Here is a 15,524-nt window from a genome sequence, read left to right on the forward strand (position 1 = left end):
AACCCAGCAGGCACATCAGAAAACAGAATTTAACCAACACTTTATTCAAATTTTAACCCCAAAAATAAATACATAAACAAAAACCAGCTGCACTTTAGTAAGGACGATAAAGCGTTAATTTCACGGTTCACCTTCATGGATACTTCCTGTACCAGGTTCCTCTGGTCAGGATTATCGAACGGAATACTGTCCTCTGGAGTTCCCTCCACCACCAGTTTCCCCAGCATGGTGCCCTTTTCTCGGATCTTCTTGGTCAGACGACGAGTGTCGATACCTTAAAACATCAAAACAAAACTAATAATCCGGACCTTTTCTCATTATTAGTTGAATCATATCACTTTAATTTGGATAGCATTTGGTCTCGGGGGCTTGGTGGAAGATTTTTAATGGAGTTAAAGTTGCAGGATTCAAAAAAAAAAAAACACACTCCACTGAGTGTTTGCCTAAATAGCATGAGGACAAGGAAACCAAAAATAAAAAGACAAAGGAATCAATGAAGACACAAAGTCTGTATTTATATGTCAATGAATATTGTTACCAATATAACCTCTGACAAGTTTGATAATAAACCAACACAGATGTGATAAGTCCTTGTTAATGTTCTGACCTTGTATCCCAGGAACTCCCTGCTCCTGGAGCCATTGATCCAGTGACTTGACAGAGCTCCAATGACTTGGATTACTGGCCAGCTCCCCAATAATAAGGGCTGCAGCGTGGATCTTGGACGACTCGAACCACTGGCAGACACACACAAAAACATTGCTGTGATGCTAGCTGGTTTATAAGACGGTTATAACTTAAGGCTTGGATTTTGCTAATGTGCAGTGGACATTAAGATGAGCGCGGTGCTCAATTACTGAAACAGCAAGGTGGAAAATACAAAAAAAAAAAAAAAAAAAATCATTATTTCAACGTTATTTGACCTACTGGCTGTTTTTGGACCATAGGCAGAAACCCAATCAGAACCAGGTAGAACATGCAAAGTCTGCTGTTGGAAGTGAAGCAGGGACCTTCTTGCTGTGATGAGGAAGGGCTAACAGCTGCAACACCATGCCGCCCACCATAAAAAATTAAAATAATAAAATGACGTAAACTTTAATTAAATAGGGACATTTGAAGCAGCAACTTCAACAAAAATGTGTGTCTCCGCTGATTCTCCCTCCCAACGGGCCGATGCTCAGTTATTCTGCAGACTTCTTTCGAGAGCGTCTGATTCAGGTTCTCTCCGTGTCCGACTGCTGACCTTTGTGACGCAAAGCGGAAATTTTGGAGCTCACTTTGCTTTTCAGTCCTTTGCACAGAACACTGTTTTCTGGTAAATAACATCTGTAACCGAAGACTGTTACGGGACAATGATAGGGATCTTTATTAAGGCAAAATTGACTTCCTGTGGAAAGCATTTGTTAAACTGCATATTTGAGTTACTCTTCTACTTCCTGGATTGAATGTTTTGCTTCCAAATCTTTTCAAACTGCAAACAAATCCTCCTACTCCTTCTGGTTTGGGATTGTGATACATATAATAACACTAAGTGTGACAAGTTACTGCGATGCTCCCGATGAAAACAACTCTAAATTCCTGCACAAAAGTTGAAGCTAGCTGCTAATCTGTGTGGAAATTTTATTTAATTTTTTGAGTATGCCATGAGGAGGTTGCCAGGATAACTCCAAATGTTCCAAAAAGTAATTCCATACCTTTTTGGATCTAGACTTATATGTATGATCTGTGTATAGCTGCTGCCACCCATTCAGCCCTATAGAATGTTTGATGCAGTTCTTCATCACCAAGGTCACTTAAAACATCACTGGGCATCTCAAAAAAGATGCTTGTTTTGTTATGTGCAGACATTTGTGCGTGATCCCTAACACAAAGCGAAATGTGATAGCCTCTTACTTTGCTCAGGCCGAATTCCCCCTCCTCTTCCTCCGGCACACCATAGTTGCCAACCAGCGGATAGGTGAGTGTGAGTAGCTGGCAGTGGTAGGACGGGTCTGTCAGAGCTTCAGGGTAGCCCACCATGCCAGTCTGGAACACTGAGAAAGATCACCAAATTTTATTGACTTGTGATTTCAGATTTTTAAGGGTTGATTCATAACTTGACTGAGCACATATCTTCTCTGGACTCTCTCATGTCGCAGTTTCCCAAGGGTGGTGGTTTGATCTACGGCAGGAGTCCCGCCACAGGCCCAACATTATTTCGTATTAAAGTATACCCTTGTTTTTCGCAAGGGTTACGTTCCAAAAAGAACACGTGATAGGCAAAATCCGTGAAGTAGAAACCTTTTTTTTTTTTTTTTTACAATTATTATACAATTAACATCCTCCTCTTCCCTGTCACTGTCAGCAAAGTTTTGATACAGTATTCTAGCTTTTGTGTAGATAACGTTTGTATCCAACGTAATGTTTTTTTTCCTGCAGTCATTGATCCACAGAGCTAATGCAGACTCCAACCTTTAGATAAGATAGGATAAGAACAACTTTATTTATCCCGAAGGAAATTGTTGTGCCAGAGTTTCAAGCAAAACATAACAATAACAGATGGTCCTGATGGTCAAGACCATGGTCTTGTTGCGGACAGTTGCAACCCTTTTTGCATCCTTATCAAAACTTATTGCTGCTGTCGTCCTTATGTTTTTTTTCTTCCTTCTTTATGGAACGAACGGAAGATTCATTAATTCCGTAATGCCGACCTACAGCCGCATAGCTTTTACCTTCCCTTAGCATGTCCAGAAGTTTAACTTTATCTGCGACAGATAGCATCTTCCGCTGCCTTTTGGGCCCTGCCGCAGGTGCTTTTGTCGGTCCAGAGCGTTTTGTCAACATTATGGGTTTTAGAGAAACTTGAAATTGCAAGAGACTTTGCACGTACGTAATGTAAATGTGGCAAGCTGTTTCACGTATGTGTACATATTAAACTGCAACGTTATTGACGCACAGGTAGAGAAGACGCGGAGTGACTTTTTAGCCAATCAGAATGCAGAACACAATGCACGAGGAAAATCCATGTTGCGAAACCGTGAAAAGTAAACCGCGTTATAGCGAGGGATCACTGTATTCTTATTTCACCATGGTAGTGCAGTGGTTAGTGCCGTTGCCTCACAGCACTTAGGACCCTGGCTCATGTCCAACATAAGGCCTTTCTGTGTGGAGTTGGTATGTTCTTCCCAAGTCTGCAGGTTCTCTATCCCAGTGTTTCCCAACCTTTTTTGAGCCACGGCACATATTTTACATTAGAATTTACTTCGTGTGAAATCTAATATATCTAATATCTTTAGATTCGTCAAGTTGCAATGCAAATTTCCCACTGATGTGCAACTTTTCCAGAACACTTATTTCAATGACTGAAGACATGTCATCAATATGTCTGAAAATGGTATTATTTGAGAGAACTCTGCCCACATAGACATAGGAAGACACATTATTTGCGTTGGATAAATAATTTTCGGACCAATCGGGTGAAAGTGGGCATTTTTCCACGGCACACCTGATGATCTCTCACGGCACACTAATGTGCCGCGGCACAGCGGTTGGGAAACACTGCTCTATCCCACAGCCCAAATTATGCAGGTTAATTGGAAAAATGGCCAAATGTGTGAATAGGAGGGTGATTGATCGTCCGTCTCTAAATGTGGCCCTGTGACAGATAAGTGACCGGTATGGCGTGTACCCCGCTTCTTGCCAATGACAGCAAAGTGCAGGAAAAGTGGGAGATAATGGATGGATAATCCATTGCGGCCATCATATCATGTCGCTAGAAACATGTAAAGGTGTGCAATGCTTTTGTTATTAGTATGAAATCCTTTATGCCCATCCCTTCCAACCCTCATACCACATCTGTCTATCACACTCTTGCTCTCTATCTTCGTCCTTCTCTTTTCCCCAACCTGTCGAGACAGAAGGCCGCCCACTTTGACCTCAGATGGATCCAAGGTTCCTGCCCTGTAAAAGGCAGTTTTTCCTCGGCACTGTCGTGCAGTGCTGGCTCACGGCGCAACGTTGGGTTTCAGTAAATGGTTCAGATCTGCTCTAGAAATTAACACATCATTGGACAACTCTGTTGTGATTTGGTGCTATATGAATAAAATCTGACTTTAAATTCTTCCCTGACTTCTATGCAGTTATTTGCTCGTTTTAAAACTTGTTTATGACTGATTTGAAGCTTTTTGCAGATTTCATTTTCAATTTTTTTCTTACAGGTCTTCACTTCTATACAGTCATGACGATTTTTAACACATTAAATAGCACCATCTCCTTCACAGTTGACATAAAACTCATTGTGTATTTTGATTTCTTAAAAAGAAACATTGACAAATATTACTCAAAAGTTCAACATATAGCGGAAGAAATAACACGGAAAAGTAGGTGTGCTAACAAGGTTTGCTAAATTAGCTAAGACGCAATTTATATTAATTGACATGTCCGGACTCACCAACTTCTCCGGAAACCGATGCATTTGCACCGAAAAGGCGGCCGGTGAATCTCGTCCCGTCCTCCAGAATCACGGATGCCATCTTTGACATTTTGGATGTTTTTTTTCTACTTCGCGCCGCTAACTTTTACCTTCCCCGGCGCGTCAGGAGGCTCCACGTGAGTCGCACGCCGCGCCTGGCAGAGAGCAAATGCGGGTGAAAATGTGCTTGATCAAGCGACCTGTTTCCAAAAAAAACTTGTGTAAGAAGCAGGTATAGCGGTTCTGGAAGGAAGCCTGGAAGCTTATTGGTGAGTTTGGGATCCAAAGGGAGGCAGCAAAAAAAGCAAAAAGCGGGGTTTAGGGGGATAATTTGGGGTGCAGTTCGGACGGGACCGCAGGGGAAAGATGTTCCACACGCTCCGCCAGCAGTGTGGAAGTCAAACCCCGGACTGCAGGCCGCTGGTTTTCTCCGCGCTGAATATGCGACTTCCGCTTGACATTCTCAAAATAAAAGCATGAAGAAAAAAAAACAAAAAAACGTCAGGCACTCATAATATGAAATTACTACTCAGCGTTCGTGGCAGACTACCGTTTGAATGAATACCAACGTCGATTCCAATCGCCCTCTTTATATCAATCTTCTTATTCTTTCGGTTTTTGCCTTCAGGGGTCGCCACAGCAAATCGACTTTCTTCAACTAACCCTATTCTCTGTATCCTCCTCTCTCACACCAAACACCGTCATATCTTCTCTCACTACGTCCATGAATCTTCTCTTTGGTCTCCCCCGAGACATCCTGCCTGGCATCTCCGACTCCAGCATCTCTCTACCAATATATTCAACTACCCCTCGCCTGACATGACTGAACCATCTCAGTCTGGCTTCTCTGACCTTCTCTCCAAAACATCTAACATGTGCTGTTCCTCTGATAGACTCATTCCTGATCCTATCCATCCTGGTCACTCCCAAAGAGAACCATAGCATCTTCATCTCTGCAATCTCTAGTTCTGCCTCCTGTCTTTTCGTCATTGTAACAGTTTCTAGTCCATACATCATTGCTGGTCTCACCATTGTCTTGTACACCTTCCTTTCATTCTGCCTGATAATCTTCTATCACATAGTACCCCCAACTCTTTTCTCCATCCATTCCAACCTGCTTGAACCCGTTTCTTCACCTCTTTTCCACAATCTCCGCTATTCTGGACTCTTGACCCCATGTACCTGAAATCCTCCAACTTCCAAATCTCCACTACCAAGCCTTATCGTTGCACCTGAGTTTCTCTCATTCACACACACATAATCTGTCTTGCTGCAACTAACCTTCATTCCTCTCCTTTCCAGAGCATACCTCCACCTCTCTAGATTTTCCTCTACCTGTTCTCTGCTCTCACTACGGATCACATTGTCATCTACAAACATCATGGTCCATGGAGATTCCTGTCTAACCTCATCTGTCAGCCTGTCCATCACCAGACTTCCACATACAATACCAGAGCTCCTCTCTTGGCACCCTGTCATATTTCTTTTCTAGGTCTACAAAAACACAATGCAGCTCCCTCTTGCCCTTCTCTGTACTTCTCTATTAACATTCTCAAAGCAAATACTGCATCTGTAGTACTCTTGCTAGACATGAAGCCATACTGCTGTTCACAAATGCTGGCTTCCGCTCTCAATTTACTTTCCACTTCTCTTTCCCATAACTTCATTGTATGGCTCATCAACTTTATCTGTCTATTGTTGCTGCAATTCTGCACATCCCCTTTATTCTCAAAAATAGGCACCATCACAGTTCATCTCCATTCTTCAGGCATCTTCTCACTCTCTAAGATCAGAAATTCTACCGCTGTCTCTCCGAGACACCTCCACACCTCCACTGGTATATCATCAGGACCAACTGCTTTTCAACTCTTCATCCTCTTCAATGCCTTCCTCACTTCACTTTTACTAATCTCTGCTACTTTGTGGTCTACAATAGTCACCTCTTCCACCCTTGACTATCTTTCATTTTCAACATTCATCACCTCTTCAAAGGACTCTTTCCATCTTCCCATCACTCTTCTAGCATCTGTCAATACATTTCCCTCTCTATCCTTAATTACCCGGACCTGTTGTACATCCTTTCCATCATTATCTCTCTGTTACGCCAACCTGTATAGATCATTTTCACCCTCCTTACTATCCAATTGAGCAAAGAAGTCATCGTACGCCCTTCGTTTTGCCTTTCCTACCTCTATCTTTACCTTATGTCGTATCTCTTCAGTCCTCTCAGTATCCCACTTCTTCTTTGCTAACCGCTTTCTCTGTATATACCTCCTCATTTCACCACCTTATCTACTTCCCTTCCAGATGACACACCAAGTACTCTCCTACCTGTCTCCCTGATAGCACTAGCTGTTGTTGTCCAATCACCTGGAAGCTCACCCTGACCACCCAGAGCCTTTCTCAACTCCCCCCTGAAAATCGTACAACACTCCTCCTTTTTCAGCTTCTACCACTTTGTCCTCTGCTCTGCCTTTGTCCTCTTGATCTTCTCTGTCACCAGAGTTATCCTACAAACCAGCATCCTATGCTGTCTGGCTACACTCTCACCTACAACTACTTTGCAGTCACTGATCTCTTTCAGGTTACCTCGTCTATACAAGATGTAGTCTACCTGCGTGCTCCTACCTCCGCTCTTATAAGTTACCCTATGTACCCGGTTTTTCACGAAAAAAGTTTTCACTACATCCATTTCCATCCTTTTTGCAAAATCTACTACCATCTGTCCCTCTGCATTCCTATCCTGTATACAAAATCTTCCCCTTACTTCTTCATCCCCTCTATTTCCAGCACCAACATGCCCACTGAAGTCTCCACCAATTACTTCTCTCTCATCTCTGGGGATATTCTGCATCACTTCATCCAACTCATTCCAGATCGTCTCCTTCTCCTCAAATTCGCATCCCACTAGCCACTAACAACAGTGAGCATCACACCTTCAATTTCCATTTTCAAACCCACAATTCTATCTTACATTCTTTTCATCTCCAGAACATTATTAACAAACTCCTACTTCAAGATAACTCCTGCTCCATGTCTCTTCTTGTCAGTACCATGATAGCACAACTTGAAGCCTGCTTCTAAGCTTCTAGCCTTACTACCTTTTCACCTGGTCTCCTGGACACACAGTATATCCACATTCCTTCCCTGCATCATGTTGCCCAACTCTCTACCTTTTCCTGTCATAGTCCCCAAATCCACAGTCCCGACTCTCAGTCCCTGACTCTTGTCTTTCCTTTTCTCGCTCTGTGGCCAAACACGCCTTCCTCCTCTCCTTCTTTTACCTACAGTAACCCAATGTCCACTGGTACCTTGTAGGTCATTGATACCAATGGTGGTCGTTGTTAACCCGGGCCTCAACCGATTCAGAATGATCTGGTTATTATGGTTGATTCGCATGTTCGGTTTTGGCAAAAGTTTTACGCTGGATGCCCTTCCTGACGCAACCCTCTGCATTTATCCAGGCTTGGGACCAGCTAAGGGACCGTGCCCCCTTGAGGCCGGCTTGGGGAGACACCGGCCAGTGCCGCCCTGAGGATACATTGCCCTCCTTATATCAATAACATCAATAATGATAATACAGATTTTTGTTTTTCAAGATAAGATAAGATAAGATAAGATAAGATAAGATAAGATAAGATAAGATAAGATAAGATCAAATCAGACAAGACAGTACTTTATTATTCCCACAATGATAATCTAAAAATAAAAATCACATATTTTGAAAAGATCTGTGCAGTTGCAATGTATATTATGACTGGCATGGCCACAATGATGACACATTTATCTATACCACCTGCAGTCAGGAATCAGAGGTGTGGGGGTGCTGAAGCCTATCTCAGCTTTCATTTTGCTGGAAAAAGAAGAAGAAAAATAGCAACAACAACAATGAAAATAACAATTATATTAATAGCACTGGTATTGATAATAATAATAATAACAATAATAAGATTTATGGACGGAGTGAGAGAGGATATGAAGGAAGCTGGTGTGAGACAGAAGGATACTGAGAATAGGGTTAGATGGAGAAGGTTGATTTGCCGAAAGGAGAAGAAGATGGACAATAATAATACCAATTATCTGATAATGATATCATGATTCTGATGATGATTATTGGTATTATTATTATTGTTAGCATTATAATCAAACAAACGAAATGTATGCTGAGAAGCTCTGCCCAAACATCCCAATCCGACACAATTTGTCTCCAAGAAAAAAACAAAAATGGGCTTTATGTGCAGCCGGAACAAGGTATATCCGGTCAATCTCAGACACTTGACGAAAGACTCATCTTTTCCTTCCGTTTACGTCACGGCATTTAAGAGGTGGCTCGAATTGTTGCTGGGTCGCTGCAACTTCTCAGCAACACCTGGAGCCCGCTGGGATGGCCATGATGTTACCACACCAGCTTCTTCTTTTAAAAAACACCGTCTTTACAAGGAACCTGTTGAGGGATAAAAGTTGCTTATTATGATGTCGTGACAGTATCGATGCGTCAAAACGTAATAACCTTTCAAGTACATATGGCAGTAGATTTTTTTTGTCAATGTAGCCATCTACTAAGTAAATGGTTGATGCATACACATTTCGTGGAAATATTAGTGAAAAAAGCACAGGTGCTGACACCGGAAAATACGGATTTTGATCCTAAATCTACCTCTGATTCTTTCTTTGCGGATTCTTTCTTTTGGGACGTTCTTCCCTACAACATTGTAGCTAAATTTCCGACAGACTTGAACGCACCATGAAATGCCCGCCTTCGCGGTAACTAAGGAGATCACATTTATGTTTACTACAATGATGTCACGGCTGCTAGCTGCTCGTCGCTAGCACGAACCCGGTCGACAAAATGACATTAAATTAAATATTTCTCATAGTAATTGTGCTTAAAGCCTTCCTCAACACAGGAGCTTCCAACCGACAGCCGAAAAATGCAACTAAAGCATCTAAAGACACTTTTAACCGCCCAGGTAAGTAGAGAGACACATTAGCCCGAGGTAGCTGATGCTAGCAGAGACATATCAGTGTAAAAAGTGACTCTGGACGGTTTCTTTCGCAGGAAATAAAAGCACTCCGACTCTTGCCGTCGTTACGTTTTCACAAGTTAATGAAAGCCATTAATGCTGTGGTGAATCGACTTTAACGTTTTATTCACGATTAATTGCTTGGTAGCATATGTAATGGATTCGAGGCATAGGGAGAAACTGGTACCAAGACGCAGCATACTGGATATCCTTTGCTGAAGATGGATATTCTGGGTATAAATTCGTATATATGATTTTGAATAATTACATTGTTCAAGTCACCCGCGGTAAATTAAATCCTGAAATGACAATGTGACGGAAAGTGTGGAGTATGGACAACGTAACGGAAAATATGGAGGTTTGGTCGGTCCCCGGCGGAGGTGCAACCTTAACGGACCGGTGTTGTGTTAAAAGCGGTTTACCTTACCTGGACCGCCCTTTGCCTCCATCCGAAGCAAATTCAACTTTTGAGCTAATATATGTATATATTTTTTCTTTCTAACAGAAAAATACCACAGAAAGGAATCCCTAAAAAATTTAGTGAAAATTCCTTTGGGACTAGCTAGAAATCAGAAATTATCTGACTATTGGAGAGAAAATTAATGACGTGTCCGCAGTATACTGCATAAATTAAGCTCATAAATTCCTTAAAAAAATCATCAAGGAATTATTGAATTGAACAAGACTTCAACATTGGCAATAAACAACCCAAAACAATGCCTAAAAGATTAGCAAGACCCGGTAAGCATTATGAGAAAATAACCCCAAATAAATTAAAAAGGAAAAGGTTTTTCTTCCTTAAACATCATGCCAATGTAGGATCAGGTTTTCTTAGTTTGGTTAGCAAACTTAGTTCACCCTAAATCTAAATTCAAGCTTAGCTCTAAACCGAGGGAACTATTAGGGCCAATTACAGGAAGGAAGAGATTCTGCTGGGCAACAAACCCACATGTCTGTGTTGTGTGTGTCTGGCAGGAGGTGGCGGCCAAGGTGACGTGCATGGCCTGGGCGCCTAATAATACCAAGTTTGCCGTATGTACGGTGGATAGGGTTGTGCTCTTGTACGACGAGGTGGGAGAGAGGAGGGACAAGTTCTCCACCAAACCCATCGACCCCAAGGTAGGAGGAGAACATGGTTTGTCTGGCAGGAGATAGGATAACACGGATGGATCAAGTCAAGTCAAACTTTGTATATATATTTAGTGATAAATCTCAACAGATTTGTCTCATGATGCTTCACATTTAAAGGAAGTCTAATTTTCTCTCATATATGTAGAATTTTATCATTAAAAATGCTCATAAAGTTGTTTCTGTTAAGATTAAATGGTATGCATGGATCAAAGGAACTGACTTTCTGTAAGCCTGTTTGTAATACTAAAGTGAAACCTGGAATTGTTTTAATTCTCCTTATCAGTGCCAAATAACTTGACCGGGCATTGCTAAGGGCATTCCTTTATGTCCTGAGGCTCTCTTGCCAGGCTACACACGACTCTTTTGGAGGAGTGCCATTTCCCTTCTAAGTTTTGGGTTTTCCATTTCAGTTTGTGGGTGTCTGGATTGTACCATGGTGCAGATTTCCTTTGTTTTATAATATTTTTAGAGGGGCAATAGAGGTCAAACTACCATATTTTCCGCACTATAAGGCTCACCTAAAAGCCTTTAATCTTCTCATAAACTGACAATGCGCCTTATAATGCGGTGTGCCTTATATATGGATCACTATTGAACAGCATGAGGTCTAGCAACTATGGGAAGCAGCTGCCGACTCCATTCTGTCCCGTAGAAGAAGAAGGGCGCGATGCATGCTGGGATATATGACTGTACGAAGCATTCGTTTTCATTCCCATTTGTGTGTGTGTGTGTGTGCGCGTTGCTGAAGTAGCAGCGGTAAAAACGGTAAAGGTGTGTGTATAAAGACCCCAAAATGGCACCCTTCAAGAGACATGCTTATGACGCAAAGTTTAAACTCAAGGCGATCAGTCACGCAGTAAAACATGGGAAACCAAATCTGTACACCAAATCTGCCCATCATTTCTTCATCCCCTCTGTTGCCTTCACCAACATGTCCATTGAAGTCTGCACCAATTACCACGCTCTCCTTTCTGGGGCTATTCTGCATCACTTCATCTAACTCATTCCAGAACTTCTCCTTCTCTTAAAACTCATATCCCACCTGCGGGGCATAGCCACTAACAACATTGAGTATCACACCTTCAATTGCCAGTTTCAGGCTCTTTAGTCTATCTGACATTCTTTTCCTGTAATATAAATTCAAAAGTTGTAGAAAAGGGGTTTGATAAAACATGATAAAAGCTACAAGGGGTAACACCCACCAGCTGCAGGGAGTGACAGGGAGACGTCTTGCCACCAGGAGACCAGGTCACTCCTTTCACGTTTAAAGGAGTGAAATGTTGATGAGTGGTGGTCCCCGGCAGATGACCCCGCAGCTGGTGACCCTGTGGCTGACCCTTAGGCATTGGAGGAGGTGCGACAGGAAGCTCCACCTACTTGTACATTTACTGAAGTTCTGGTAACCCGGTGACTGCTGTGAACACAGCAATTGGCACCCAGGGAAGACTGGAGGATACCCAGGAAACACTGGTGGAAGCAAGACTGCACTGGTGGTGGGTTAACTACCCAGCCCATCACCCCCTCGGAAGAGTGACACCCAAAGTAACTGTGAAGAACATAAGCCCTCTGAGAGGCCAGATGAAAGATGGAACTAATAGGACGGACCACATGGTAACAACGGCAACAGAAATGGACAAGGAGAACACCAGATCCCCAGTAAACAAGAAGATCCTCTGCAAGTGTGAATGCAGATGGGAAAAAGTAACCATGTTTAAGGTGCTGCAAATCCGCCAGGGGGAATCAAGGTCGGGTTAGAACACTGGCACTGGAGGAAGTATTGCCTGGAGGTGTTAAATTTGAGCTTAACATGTTTGGGGATAGCATAGATCACATCTGTAAGATAGGTTTGGTGAAAATATCCCCAAACAGAGGACTACCCAAGAGAAAAGGGAAGGAAGGAAAAGGAGATCACAACAACGAGTGCAATGGAAGATTTTGCATATACTCGTAGTCTCCATATATGGAGAATTTAATGAGGCTTCATTAACCTGATGGAGATGGAGCCTGTTATCTTCTTACAGGGCTTTATAACCTTGATGGAGACTGGACCTGTTATCTACTTGCCTCCCAACTGCCCTTCCTTTTGATGCAGCTGTTTATTTCTCAATCTCTTGGTTCCTAACTAGCCAATTGTCTAGAAGCTTGCCACGTTGGTTCCGTGGGGAACACATGAATGTTACATAGGGGTCCATCCTCAAGGGTAACCCAACGATCCTGCTAAGGTATAAAAATAACACACCCTAGAGTTCGGTCTTGGCACACTCCTTTAGATTACTATGAACTCTGTGAGACTTGTACCTCTGAGGCCTCAAATAATATCCAAAGAACATTATAACCTGTCTTTGTCATTCACTGACTTTCTTAAAGAAGCCCCCAAAAGGAAAGAAATTTCCACAACACTAGAGCAAGGCAACGCAGTCAGAGAGAGAATATCTGAAAGTACTAAGGGAGGTGGTCAGGCAAAGACTAGCCAGGCTTCACAGAGCTGAATGCATCCCCAAGCACAGCCAATAGAAGTAAAAGGAGCAAACCAGCTTCTTCAAAGGCCGTTTTAAGAATGCAAGATAGCTGCTGGAGCCATTAGGGAGCAGATAGAACAGCATGTCAAAAGGCAGTACAGTGACCTGCAAAGCACCATCCCCTTAAGAACACCAGGGTATGTGTGTCGGGCTAATACCCTGATAGCTGAATTCAACACCATGTCCCTGAAGCTCAGCAAAGTCAGGCAAATTGTTAAGAAGACAAGTTCCACTTTCACCCTTGGCCCCAATGAAGTCCCCTGCAAGCTGTACAAGAACTGCCCCAGGGTGCTAGAGCCGCTATGTTACCTGATGAGAACTGCCTGGAAGAAACCCTTTATTCCGTCAGAATGCCAATGTGTGTTAGCGGTCTTCATCCCCAAGGATGTGAATTCCAAAGACATCAGCCACTTCAGAAACATTGCTCTGCGAAACATGGAAGGGACGATCTTCTTCTCTGCGTTGGCCCAATGGATGACCATCTATCTGCTATATTGACACCAGTTGCCAGAAAGCAGGAGTCCTAGGCTTCCTAGGGTGCATAGAGCACTCCACAATGATATGGAACCAGATCCAGAGTGCCAGCCGGGAGAAGACTGACCTGCATGTCATCTGGTTGGGCCTCACCAATGTGTATGAATCATTCCCAAACCAGCTGATCAACTCCACTATGGAGGTCGTCCACATGTCCCCTTGCATGAGGAACCTGATTATGTTCTACTTTAACAACCTGCAGGTGCGTTTTGCCCTCCAAGACTTCACCACATGGTGGCAGTAGCTACAGGTAGGTATCCCAATGGGATGTGCCATTTCGCCAATCTTGTTTGTGGCAGACTTTGAGGTAATCCTCATTGGAGCAAGACAAATGGTTGGAGGGATCAAACTACCATCTTGTCAGAGGCTACCCCCATTGAGATGCTACATGGACAACATCACCAGCTTCCTCCAGACAGCGCCATGTACAGCCTGATTACTAAAAAGGATGGATGAGTTGATGGCTTGGACAAGAATGAAGATCAAGTCCACCAAGTTACATATCCTGTCACTCAGCAGGAGGGATCAGAAACAACTACAACACCCATCAAAAGCCTGCGAAGGCAGTTTACCACCGAGCTGTCTGACAGATAGATGGGAAGAACTGTCATGAAGCAGCTGGCCTGGCAAGGACTAAAAGCCAATTCCTAGGGAATTACAAGGTCTGGTGCTACCTGTTCACCCTCTATAGGAGGATAATGAAGCCACTGAAAATAAGTCAGATCTCCTCATCCACTGCAAGAACAGAAAGACAGAAAAGTGAACTCATTCATCCGAAAGTGGTTGGGGCCACCATGAAACGAGCCTCTTCAGGAAGAACACACTGCAACTGCTTTCATCTGTGAGGGCTATATGCAAGAGAAGACCAGGCTGGTTCTCGAACTCCACTTATAGTCCGTAAAGAACACAAACGCCTAGGTCCCTATAGGCCAGAAGTGAGAAGCCCAAGCCAATGTCAAACGGGCTTTTGGAAGGCTGTAACATCAAGGAATTGTTGACAGCGTCCAGGCAGGAAGTGCAGGGCTGGCATGGGGAGAGGCACCTCGGCTCTGGTCCAAAGCCAACCCAACCGCAACGAGAGGAGGATTAAGGAAGAGCACGACAAGATCAAGGCTGTGCCGCAGGGCCGACAAGAGAAGATGGACAACTAGGGTGGGAATTAGTTGTCAGCCGGAACATCAATAAGTCAGACCCGTGGAAAATTCCACAGGCAGGGGTTAGGTTACTAACCTGCAACACACTTCACTGTCCACGTAACCTCCACCAGTGGTTTGGGAGCGAGGAAGGCTGCAAGCCTCCAGCTCATACTGTCAGGCTGTAAGATTGCGCACTCTCAGGGGCACTACAGATGTCGCCATGACCAAGTCATTAGAAAGAGCTGCTGAAGAGGTTTCGACAAGATAACATAAAGTCACAAGCAGCAGAGAATAACATCAGCTCTGTCACAGATGGCGGGGAGCAAAGATATGCCAGGCTAAGAAACACCACAGCCCTTTTCCCCTGACCACGAGTGGAAAAGGGAGGGTTGACCTCGACTTGCAACTTCAGTTCCCCACAGAGATCACTACTAAATCTGTATGCTGACCAGTGCAAGGTTGGCATACCTCATAAAACTCACAATTCCACATGAGGAAGGGATTGAGGCTGCCCTAGAGCACAAGAAGGCCAAATACGCCGAGCTGGCTGCTGAATGTCTGAAGGCTGGCTGGAAGACCACCATTTACCCTGTTGAGATGGGATGCTGAGGTTTTGTGGGGCTGTCAAACATGCCCACTGAGGGATGCAGGAGAGACCGGAGGCTAGCTGTAGTAAACCGTTAAAGAGCTGGCAGAGGAGACAGAGAAAAGCAGCTTTTGGCTCTGGTTG

The 15,524-nt window shown here is 43.6% G+C and overlaps 2 protein-coding genes across 4 annotated transcripts in view; one reads left to right on the top strand and one right to left on the bottom strand.

The window, feature by feature from the left end:
• The window catches only part of cad (carbamoyl-phosphate synthetase 2, aspartate transcarbamylase, and dihydroorotase), a 34,729-nt gene extending 30,113 nt beyond the window's left edge, over window positions 1-4,616 (bottom strand). Inside the window, exons 1-4 of one of the 2 annotated variants that reach the window (XM_086143400.1) lie at window positions 4,430-4,616; window positions 1,894-2,033; window positions 608-737; window positions 132-274 (exon numbers count right to left, since the gene is read on the bottom strand). In XM_086143400.1, the coding sequence (XP_085999526.1) occupies window positions 132-274; window positions 608-737; window positions 1,894-2,033; window positions 4,430-4,520 (504 nt within the window). In that variant the 5' untranslated portion in view covers window positions 4,521-4,616. The remainder of the gene's footprint in view (window positions 1-131; window positions 275-607; window positions 738-1,893; window positions 2,034-4,429) is intronic. The other variant, XM_086143399.1, reaches the window with a different exon arrangement.
• A 4,644-nt stretch (window positions 4,617-9,260) lies between these two features.
• Window positions 9,261-15,524, top strand: part of ift172 (intraflagellar transport 172) — a 53,148-nt gene continuing 46,884 nt past the window's right edge. The window contains exons 1-2 of one of the 2 annotated variants that reach the window (XM_086143351.1): window positions 9,261-9,420; window positions 10,450-10,593. In XM_086143351.1, coding sequence (XP_085999477.1) covers window positions 9,382-9,420; window positions 10,450-10,593 — 183 coding nt within the window. In that variant the 5' untranslated portion in view covers window positions 9,261-9,381. Of the gene's footprint in view, window positions 9,421-10,449; window positions 10,594-15,524 lie in introns of those variants that run through there. The other variant, XM_086143352.1, reaches the window with a different exon arrangement.

Source organism: Fistularia commersonii, chromosome 36 (genome assembly GCF_037954325.1).
Source record: "Fistularia commersonii isolate RoL2024-O1a breed Wild chromosome 36, RoL_Fcom_v1.0, whole genome shotgun sequence".
Classification (NCBI taxonomy): domain Eukaryota; kingdom Metazoa; phylum Chordata; class Actinopteri; order Syngnathiformes; family Fistulariidae; genus Fistularia; species Fistularia commersonii.